General features: G+C 34.2%; 1 protein-coding gene across 1 annotated transcript in view; it reads right to left on the reverse strand.

Moving 5' to 3' along the window:
• LOC150108543 (KICSTOR complex protein SZT2-like) overlaps positions 1-12,216 on the reverse strand; it is a 1,022,772-nt gene that overhangs the window by 63,579 nt on the left and 946,977 nt on the right. The window contains exon 58 of the mRNA XM_090390485.1: positions 4,253-4,380. Coding sequence (XP_090246611.1) covers positions 4,253-4,380 — 128 coding nt within the window. The remainder of the gene's footprint in view (positions 1-4,252; positions 4,381-12,216) is intronic.

The raw sequence follows: 12,216 nt of genomic DNA on the forward strand, positions 1-12,216 counted from the left end.
AGGATCACTTGGATGTTGAAGAAGAGATTGACAAGCAGAAATAAGGAGATTATTATCCATTATTACAAGGCTCTGGTATGGCCAAATCTGGACTATTATGCATTTGTTAGCTCATGGGGGTTCCCATATATAATAATAATACAGAGAATGTTTTAATGTTTTCCTTTCAACAATTTAAATTCCTTATGTTTGAACAACATTTAAATATGTTGTTCAATTCTTTCCATTAAGTGTGGGAGAAAGAAGACTACCCATTGTTGCGCAATTTCCTTCAATTTATTGGTAAAGTTTATTTTGGCATGTGAAGTAGCCAGAATAAACTTTGTAATAGGTAGTCCTCTTTTTCCCACACTGACTAACTACTCTATAGAAAGATTTGAATAATGTATACTGAACAGCATCCATCCTAAGCTATCCTTACAGTACAGATATGTTTCGCAGCATGGATCCTGTACAGAACTTCAAGAGTTTGTCAATAAGATCAACCACCTTCACCAGTGTATCTAGTTTACTCTCGAGTTAGAAGAGAACAACCCATTGTTGTTCTCTTCTGGATTGTCATTTTAGATCTCTTATTATTTTGTCAACCAGATGGATAGCTTTCACTTCTCAGCATTCAGAAAGAAACACAGTGGATTTTACATTCATCCACTTTCACACCATCATAATTGTCAAAAATCTGGTATCATTAAGACTTTAATGCATCAAGCACGCTCTTTTTACTCCACTGAATTGCTGCTCTCTCAAGAAATAAATCACACGAAATCCAGCTTCCTTACTATTGGTTTTACTGAATCACATGTTGACAAGATAATTAATAACTATAGAGTTTCCTTCTTATCTGCCTCTCATCGAAATAATGATACAGAAATGTTCTGTTCTGTTCTGGAGTGACATAACAGAACACTTCTGTATCAATAATGATACAGGAGTGTTCTGTTATGTCACTCCCTATGTTAAAGGCATCTCAGAAAGTATAGCTAAACTACTTGGATCCATTGCACACAAGTGTCCTTTCCTCCTATTAACAAGATATCTACTTTTCTAGGCTCAGCTAAACATCTGCCTTTAGACCATTCTGGAGTATATCAAATTCCTTGCCAGTATGGATTATCTCATTTGGACAAAGACGTAGATGTGCAGCAGTGCATTCTGATGAACATTTAGACTATATGAAGTTCCATGAGCCAGGACTTGCAGAGCATTCTCTCACCATCAGACACAGAATTCTTTGGAAGAAAATTAAGTTTTTCATAAAAGTACTAATCTCTTTGAACGTTTATACAAAGAGTTATGAGACCTTGCTACATCGACCAAATCTCAATAGAAACGACGGACTTAAATTATTCCTCTTATGGGAAATAGTTCTCCACTAATTCCAGAATTAATTTAATTAAGGGAAGATGCAAGAAATAAGAAAGTCTCATTGACTATGTTATAGTTGATAGTAATGTTTTCCCACTACTTCAGGACACACAAGCATACAGAGGGTTTGAAATAGGAAGTGATTACTATTTAGTTTGAGCAAGATAAAATTGAATTTCATATTGAAAAGAAGAGCATGTAAGAAAGTTTTAAAGAAAGGTTGAGCAGCTTTCAGAGGTGAGCTGTAGACTCAAATACATAAATATCACTGAAAAAAAAAAAAAATGAAAGCATTTGAAAACAAGAACTAAACCTTGGAGACTCACTGGCAAATCCTGAAGAAAATATTGATTGATTCAGCCAGAGAGGCATGTTATGAGGTTGTCTGTAAGGAAAGAAAAATCAAAACTCTATGGTGAACTCAGGAAGTTAAAGAGGCAGTCAAGGAAAAGAAGAAAGCATATAGAAACTTCCTAGCAAGTAATTCAGCTGGAATACAGAGAAAAATATAAGAAAGCAAAGCACTATGCAAAACTAGCAAAACAAAACTCATGGAAAAAACTTTGGTAAAAACATAGAAAATAAATATCAGGAAGGTGACAAAAAGACTATTGAAAATGCTCAGAAATGGAAGAAAAATTACTGTAAAAGGAATCAGAGATGATCAAGATGACAAGAAAGCTGAAGATAATGCTATTCTAGGTATCTGGAGTAATTACTTTGAAAGAGTGCTAAATAAAAACAAGCAGTGTCAGTATAGTGGTAGAAAACTCCCAGCAGGAATGCAGTCAGGAATACACATCTATACTTGAAGTAGAACAAGTTACCAAAAACCTGAAATGTGGAAAGGCAGCTGGAGTAGATGAAAATCAACCAGAAATGGTCAAATATGGAGGTATAAAAGTTTTACAGTGGCTGCATTGCATAATTCAGAAGGCCTGGTCAGAGGGTCGAATTCCAGCTGATTGGAGCAGAGCTCTCATAGTACTCAACTATAAAAAGGAAAATAAAACTAATGTAAGAATTACAAAGGTATTTCCCTATGTTCCTGGTAAGATTTATGTAAATATACTTGAAGAAACGATTAAGCAAATTTGTGGGAGGGAAGGTTGGTGAAGAACGAGCTGGATTCAGGCCATGCAGAGGTTATCAGAATTGGATTTTTACTTTAAGATAAATAGTTGAGAAGCTTGGGAATATAACAAGGATTTGTATTTAAGTTTTGTAGATCTGGAAAAGGCATATGACAAGGTGCCAAGAGGAAAGCTCTTCAAAATTCTATATATATATATATGCTGTGTAAATGGGACATTATATCAAGCAAAACACAGTCTCTATTTAAGTTGTAAGTCAGCAATCAGAATTAAAGAGGTACAGGAAGATAGTTTGATGCTAAATTAGGTGTGTGGCAAACATGGCTATTATCTTCATCTGATATCAAAATTGGCAATGTTAATCTTAGCTCTACTTTATGCAGATAATGTTACACTTCTGAATAAATCCAGCAGAAGTCTGCAAGATTCCATGATTAAATTGAATAACTTGTAATAAATTTGGTATGAAAATCAGAAATAAAAGATAAGGACAACGAAAATAGGCAGAAACATTGAAAACATGAACTGTATTCTGAATGGTGAACATAAAGAACAAGTAAAACATTTAAGTCATTTAGGCACAATATTTAGTGAAGAACATCAATTAAATATGGAAATAGACAACATAATTAGTAAAGCTGATATGGTAGGAAGTCAGCTGAATATATTTATATGGAAATTTGTCAAAACACTAAATTAGCTGTACACAAGTCATTGTTCAAGCCAATTTTAACTTATGGATTTGAGAGCTCAGGTTAAAAATAAAACACTTAAAGACTAGAGATCTGATATAAGAGTTCTGAGGAAGATTAGGGGGGTGTGAACAGATGGCATGAATGGCAATATCATATTAAAAATGAGGATTTAGGAAAGAACTTGACATTGTTAGCATCCAGGAATGTGTTAGCAGAGCTAATCTCAAGTGGTATGGTCACTTAAACAGAATGGGTGAGGAGAGATCATCTAAACAAGTGTTCTTTGCAAGGTTGGCAGGAAAAATACCCAGAGGAAGACCAAGATGTAAATGGATTGATATAGTAAAAAGCACTTTAAAATACAGAATATATGATCTGATGATATTAGAGTCTCTTGACAAATAACAGGTTAATTTGGAGGAAAATTATTGATTGGATAGTAATGGTAAGTTTTTCATGTAGTACTATCATAATTATCCTGTACATCCCCCGTGGGTGTACATATTAGATTTTTAAATCTTGTTAAAATTAATTTCACTATAACTTTAATATAATTAGACCATAATGCACTACATCTTGTTAGTGCAGTTCACATATGTTGAATTTTTGTTCCCGTTGTTTAATTTCAAAGTCATACGGAAGATGCCCTTGATACTAGGGTAAAAATTTTATACTAATTAAAATATATATGTAAAGTAAATCCATTTTATGTTATTTATTAACTTCTCATATGTCTCAGTAGAAGAGCTTTGTGCATGCAAAACTGAATATTAGTCACACTACTCGTAAATAATGATTTTGTATTATAAGGTGCTGTGATAATTTTGCAATGCATTCAACTCTGAGCAATGATTTTTTCTTTCTCTGAACGGTAATCTACTAGAATACTTTTCGGGGTAATATTTGCATTTGTTCTGCTATAACAACAATTGCAAAAGCCTCAGTTGAAAATTAAAGATACCATATAAAAATATGCTCTCTCTCTCACTCAAGGTTTTTGTTATAAAATAATTTGTATTTCTATATTAATATTTTTATTTTACTATATATAAAAAAGGGAAAAGTAACAAAAAAAATAATAAATAAATAAACACAAACCAGAGAATCACCATCCTGAATTATAGGAACCATCCTCAGTACTCTCATTCCATATAGCTTATTATGACTAATGATGTAATTGTAAAGATGATTTGCAGGTACATTGGTTTCTGAGATAGTAACAGAATCTGAGATAGGAAAACAAAATTGCCATTTATTCTTGGAACATCTTAATATTTACTTGGAAATATGAAACATGTTTACACTTCACTAATTTATGTACATAATATATAAAATTTGAGACAATGATGGCTAATGGCAGCACAAACCCATCACCTACACATAAAATGTAATATGAAAATTAAGAGTAGAGAATATTTTATTTATTTAATTATTATCATTTTATTTTATTTTTGTTATTACTTACTACAAATCACCATGCAAAGCTAATGGCTACAGCGCGCTTCTTGATTGTCGAGGTATGGCTTCCTGACATCCGCACAGATGTTTACAGGAACCTGCTAACATGGTAGTGATATGCTACAGGATTTGCACCTTTTTTCAGGGAGGAAGGGGGATTTTTGAAATTGAAAAAACACCAATGAACTGAAGATGGTTAGCTAGTTCCATATGTAAATAGCAAGGTTTCTGCATTAAAAAAAAAGAAAGAATAAAAAGGGTTTTCTATCTGCAAAACAGAAAAACCAGGTGCCCCCACTGTGACAAACATAACTGACTATTACTATGCAGAAATGATTAACTGTGTTATCCCTACTGAAATTATTATTAGATCTTCGTGTAGTTCAAAGAATCATCATAGTTTTTTAACTGTCTCGGGAAGTCCTGTCAACCCTTCTAAACCCTGCAACTTACTGCAACCTGCCACTTCTACTGTTTCTGAACTCACCATATTCTTGGAAAATGCATTCCGCTTACTCATCATTCCATCCAAACAAAAATCCTGCATCTCATGCCTTTCTCACTCATGCCCTGCTTAAGAAACTTCTTGGGACAGGCTATTATCAAGCTCCATACTCAATTGTGAGGGTCACAACATTTGTCCTTCTGTTGGAAAGATCTGGGTTTGAATTCCATCAAGGATGCAAGGAGCCTTTATAAGGGATTTTTCAGCTGAATTCGAGTTATCTGGTTTCATATGGAAGTGTATGATTACCTCCTATGAATTTAATCCGAAAAATAGACAAACTAATCAGAAGAACATGCACAAATGACAGATATAATACTCACTTCATAGCCTTCATTGACTCAGCTACAATCAACCCACTTTCTTGTTTCTCCTGCCCATTATGAAAAATCTTTTCTGGATTAATCTGGTATCATCCTCACCATCTTATACATCTTAATTATGTCACACATTTCCTTCAATTCAAAACCTTGTGCCAGTGACATTCTTTCAATCTGTCCTCGTACCCAATGTTCCCAAGAATGCTACCAAAAAGCCACTCTTGCTCTGGACTTCCTGCAAAAATTCCCTCAAATGCTCAAAAAACCAGGTGACCAAATATGAAGACCGCATAGTTTTTTTTTTTAATGGTCTTGGGAAATCCTGTCAACCCTTCTAAACCCTTTTAAATAAATAAAGAAAGGTGACATTTTCCTTATTGGCTTTCCACCTTGCATGGATCCTGAAAAACAATATTATATTTATATGTGTCAGGTGTTTTTGTTTTTTATTCCTATTATATTATTTATCTACAATATCTGAAGGTAATTGTTATGGTTATGGCATTCTGAGGGCCCTGCAAAATTTGAGGATGAAGGATTCATGCTCATAGGGATATTTTGATTTGGCCTTAGAGATACTTCACCACAGCACTACACACAGATGTCCACTATCTGGCAAACATGTATGCACTTGGAGGTATACGAGGGTGGTCTGAAATGTTTTCGGCTTCGACCATAGATGGCAACACTATTGGCAAGAATTTTTTTTCCCTAAGTCGGTACATCTGTTATAGCATTCATGAGAAATTACAAGTCATTCTATCAGGTAGTTTGTTTTATACAGGCTGTCTGAAGCAAAGGTGTTGCTTGTATCCCTTGAAATGGATAAAATTGAGTATTGTGTGGTTATAAAATTCTTTGTAAAAGAAGGCTTAACGGCAAATGAAATTCATTTGAAGTTCATAAAAGATTATGGTCACTCTTCTCTTTCATTTTTGACAATTAAGAAATGGGCTGCCGAGTTTAAATGTGGCCATACCAGCCTTGAAGATGATTGTGAAGGACATCCAAAAAGTATAACAACACCAGAAATCATTGATCAGTGCACAGTATGGTATTGGATGACTGACGAGTCAAACTGCGTGAAATTTCTGAGACTATAGGCATTTCAAAAGAACGTGTAGGATATATTTTACATGAAGAATTGCAAATGAAAAAGTTTGCACAAGATGGGTGGTGCACTTGCTCACAGCAGATCAAAATCGCACTCACATGAAAATCTCTGAACAGTGTTTGGAGCGTTTTAACAAGAATAAAACTGATTTTGTGTGCATTGATTTATTGATATATTGATCAATGGATGAGACTTAGATTTACCATTACACACCAGAATCCAAACAGCAGTCAAAACAGTGGACAGAAGCAGGTTGTTCAGTGCCAAAGCAGATAAAGTCAGTTCAATCAGCAGGAAAGGTCATGGCATCAGTGTTTGGGGATGCTAAAGGCATTTTGTTTATTAATTATCTTGAAAAGGGTAAAACAATAACCGGGGAATATTATTCCAATCTTTTAACCAGACTAGATGAAAAAAATTTGTGAGAAAAGACCGGTTTGCAGAAGAAAAAATCATCTTTCATCAGGACAGTGCACCTGCCACACAAAGGTGTTTTGGCAATGGGAAAATTCAGGAATCTGCACTATAAATTGTTGGAACATCCACCCTATTCCCAGATTTGGCTCCCTGTGACTTCTATCTCTTCCCAAAACTAAAACTCTATGTCGCTGGTCAGCATTTTTCTTCGAATCGAGAGGTGATTTGAAGTCTGCAAAATAACCCTGTAGAGGGTTATTTTGCAGATCTTACCGAGAACCACTACAGGGACAGGACAATTTAGTTTTTTCATTGTTAGGCCAAGAACTTTTCAGACCACCCTCATATATAACATCAGGGTTTATCATAGACATGCTGTTCCCTGACTATTGTGGAAGGAGATTTCTGCAATGACCCTTTAAGTAAGCCTACTATCAATGGATCCTGGCTATATATCATTCAGGGACAAAAGTAGTGCATTGTCACAGCAATGGAGGTGTGGAAAATAGGCAAATATAAGGAAGACCCCAGGAGAAGTAGCAAAGAATAAGGGATGAAAAGAATAGAGAAAGATGAAGAGTAGAAAGGGCCAATACTATCATGAAAGGTCTCTCTTCTGCAAACCTGAACAGGTGCACCCCCCCCCCCTCCACTGGATGGAGGGTGATAATTATCAGGGATTTTAACTTTTTTGTTTATTACTAGATATGCTGATATAGTATCAGTATATCTAGTATTGCTTTTTTATTTCACTCAAATTATAGGAAGACCTTTACACAAACAAGAGAAAAAAATGTTTAAAAAATATTAAAAATATCAGGAAGTTTGAATGTGGGGATTTAACATTTTATACTTAAAAATAAATGCAAAGTGATTCTGAAGTTACAGGATAAGGCATTTTTTATGAATACAGATAAAAAAAAATACAATAAAAAAGAGAAATGAAACAGTTTCCAGCAATAGACAAAATTGAATTCTTCTTGATAAATTAATGGAAAGAAATTTTAGTTAAAACAATATTTTGTCACTGTTTATCAGTAAAGAAGTGATTTATTCCTTCATAATACTAATGTTCTAAACTATTACTGTTAATTTCAATGCTGCTTAGCAGACCATGACTCACTAAATACACACACACACACACACTAACTGCACATGCAACAGGAGGCACATCATACACCCTCTGTTCAAAAAAGAAAACAAACTTTTGATAGAAAATAAAACACATATACCAATTATAATTATTCAAATCATTTACTTCAATCAATATACTCTCCCTTAGCTTCGATACAGTCGAAGCTAAGGGAGATTTGGCACGGTCAGTAAATTCGTTAAATGAGTTTTTTATATCAATTTTTGGGATGCTGTTGAGGATCATGGTTACTGCCACTTGAACATTTTCAATGGTGTCGTATCGCTTTCCTTTCATCGGCAAATGAAGTCAGGGAAAGAGAAAGAAGTCACAGGGTGCTAAATCAGGTGAGTAATCCAACACACAAACTTGGTTTTTGTTCAAAAACTGTCTCACAATGTTCGAACAATGAGATGGTGCATTATCGTGCAAAAGTGACCAGCTGCCTGCATCACGATATTCATGCCAAACGTGACTAATTCTCGCTATCAATCGCTTCACAAAACTTTGAGATAAAACTCACCATTGACCGTTTGGCCAGGTGGAACGAATTCTTTGTGGATAATGCCCTTGGAATCATAGAAACAAATCAGCATTGTCTTTACTCTTGACTTCTCCAAGAGACTTTTTTTTGGATGCCCCTCTTCTGGTGGTCTCCACTCAGCACTTTGTTTTGGGCTCGTACTCAAACCACCACGTTTCATCACCAGTAACGATCGTTTCAAGGAAGTTTGAGCAATTTGAATGAGGTCCTTGCAGTATTCAATTCGATACATTTTTTGGTCGTCAGTCAACTTGTGAGGAACAAATTGCAAATTCAATTTATGAAGGCCCAAACTCTCAGTCAAAATGTTGTGTACAGTTGATTTTGAAATCCCCAGTTCATCTTCAATCAATCTCACAGACGATCTTGGTTTTTTTTTGATGAAATCATGCACTTTTTGGATGTTAACTTTGCTCAGTCCAGTTTTTGGATGGCCCGGCTTTTCCTCATCCTCAAGCATCTAATGACCACTTTGAAATCGCTTAAACCACTCGTAAACTTGAGTGGTTTAAGCAATTTCAAAAAAGCATATGGGATAAGCATTCATCTCCCGTATGCTTTTTGAAACATTTGATGCATTTCGGTAAAACTTTTACCAAGTTTAACACAAAAGTCAATCGCAGCTCTCTGTTTGAAACTCATTTTCCGACCATTCATCAAGACACACTGTCACTCTTGGCATATGTATGTTATGCATTAAGGGAAGGGCCACTACCCAGACTAGTTTTGTACTACCTTACCCCAGTCCTGAAGATACTTTCAGGTGCAAACTTTGTTTGCTCACACTTGGATAAAGGATTAAACTAAATTTATTATAGTCTAACCAAGTGAAAAATAAACTTTCAACATCTTTCTCTAGATCCAGAGTAATTTAATAAAAAGGTAGCACACCTTTTGGCAACTCCTATAGGTAGAGATGACCTTGCTAATGCTTCTGCCTGGTATCGCCACTTGGGCCTGGCTCCCACTGAAGAGACCTCAATAAAGGTTGAAACTAGTCTGAGTAGTGGCCCTTCCCTTAATGCATAACACTAGACATATCCACAAGGAGATGTGTTTTGCATTATGGGAGACACTGAGATAGAAGTGATGTTAGCTTGCTCCACCTTTGCAACGAGTTGCCCGGTGTTGTACTACCTTATCCCAGTCCTGAAGATACTTTCAGGCGCAAACTTTGTTTGCTCACACTTGGATAAAGGATTAAACTAAATTTATTATAGTCTAACCAAGTGAAAAATAAACTTTCAAGAACTTACTGAATAGCTGACAGTTGTAGTCTTTGGTCAACACAATGTGAAGAAGGTTATTCTGCAGGGAAGGGGTATATGGAATAAAAGATGATGATGAGAAGTTGGTCTGGTAGGTTTGATACTGGATGACAGATGGATACTAACAGTTATTTGTTTTCACTGCAGGCTTAGAGAAAAGTGGACATCAGTTCCACAGAAGTGCTGTACAATAAGGCATAAAATTTTAGGTATATGGATTACCTGAAATTCATAAACTTAATAATTTTCTCTAATCCACAGTAAATTCTACTGATGTCACCTCCTTTAAATTAGCAAAATCCATACCATACTGGTCATACATCTTTTTACATTAAAAAAAAAACTATGCATTTTAAATCTTTGATCCAAAATTCAGTTTTAAACAATAATGATAATCATGCGAGTTGTAATGTCACTCCTTTATTCACTGTCTAGCTTCTTGTCTTTAATGAGATATTTTTTCTTCCAGACATCACTAATCTTTTCAATTTTGTCATCCATGCAGCATCAAGAGTATGTTTTTCAAAACATACTCTTGTTTTGAAAAACATACTTTATTTTTCATTATGGCCACATGGTTTAGACACCACACGAATCTCTAGACACATTAATTACATATTACTCTAATGGTACTTTCTTTCTTTAACAGAAAACCAACTCACAATGGAAAGTACATGCCACAAACTTTTGTGACTCTATATAGTTGAACGACAATGTAATATAACAAGAATTTTTTTAAATCCTGCCCCCGCAAAAAAAAATAACAATGTATCAGATTATGGCCACATGGTTTAGACACCACACGAATCTCTAGACACATTAATTACATATTGCTCTAATGGTACTTTCTTTCTTTAACAGAAAACCAACTCACAATGGAAAGTACATACCACAAACTTTTGTGAGTCTATATAGTTGAACGACAATGTAATATAACAAGAATTTTTTTAAATCCCGCCCCTGCAAAAAAAAATAACAATGTATCAGATAATTTATAATTTTTTGATAACAGGACCTAATTGTGATTATTATAATTTAGAAATTATGTGGTTCTTTGGTGATGGAATTAATTTTGACAAAATACTGTATCAGCCTATAAAATAATAATTGGCATTTTTGTTGAGAATCAATCATAAAGATACAAATGAAACAAGGAATTTTTAAATTATTATTATTATACAGTATCTCCATGGAGTATGGATACTCTCATTGTGGGAGATCCACACTAACTATTATACACACAAAGCCTATCATACCTTTCCTTAAACTCATTCACCTTTCAGCCTGGAAGTTGCTAGAGCAGAAAGGATTATTAAATAAGATACAGCAAATTTCAGAAATGACAATCATTAATAGCAGTTGTAACATTCAAGACTCTTTTTAAGAAAAATAAAGTAACCCCACACTGAAGCCTATTGGCTCTTTATATTTAAATATAAAAGTAACTTTTTTTTTCTGCATAAATGTAAATAAGTTTTTTATATAATGAATTGGGCTGTTTGCTATCTCCCAAACCAACAGATGCCAGGCTAAGAAAGAAAAGAAGGGCTGAAATAATCAAACTGAAAAGAAATTCTCCCATTTTAGGATCACCTGCTTCATCAGAAAAGGAAGTGTTATTGTTTTATTCCTTTCCTTTTTGAAATAACAAAATAAAGTAATACATCTCAGATATCAAAATGTGAAATAATACATCTTGTAAAAAATTTCAAAGTAGTAGGAAATTAGATATAAAGTATTTATTAACCCTGGTAGAGAAAGGGAAGGATGTAATTGGAATACATCAGAATAAATATACATTTTGAATTTATCTGCACATAATATGCTTAAGACGTTTTCACCATACACACGCGTGCACACACACACACACACAGCAATTAAGAAATGGATATATTATCAGTGAAATAAGCATTTTAAATCATCTGTTGCATAAGCTAAAAGCAAAAGGCTGAGGTTCTTCTGAAATACAACTGTATATAATTTTATTATATTTAAAAAGGTCTCAAAATCAGAAAGCAAGAAATACAATTTAACATTATTTATTGCTATATATATATATTCATTTTTTATATAAACTGACTAAAAATCTGAGAATTATAACAAATTGAGATTTATTTGATACGCAACATGTTTCGCCGGGATCGACTTCATCAGGCATTAAGAACATAGAAAGCTATTAAAAGAAACTGAAAAAAGCATTGAGACACTCTAAAGCTATAAATTCGACTGTAAATTACAGTTATTATGAACTTGAGCTATAGTCCGTGTTAAAGTTCTATTGTTGTACACCTGTACATGTGTGGT

The sequence above is a fragment of the Typopeltis vanoorti genome, chromosome 3 (genome assembly GCF_054136105.1).
Source record: "Typopeltis vanoorti isolate ZY-2024b chromosome 3, IOZ_Tvanoo_1.0, whole genome shotgun sequence".
Classification (NCBI taxonomy): Eukaryota; Metazoa; Arthropoda; class Arachnida; order Uropygi; family Thelyphonidae; genus Typopeltis; species Typopeltis vanoorti.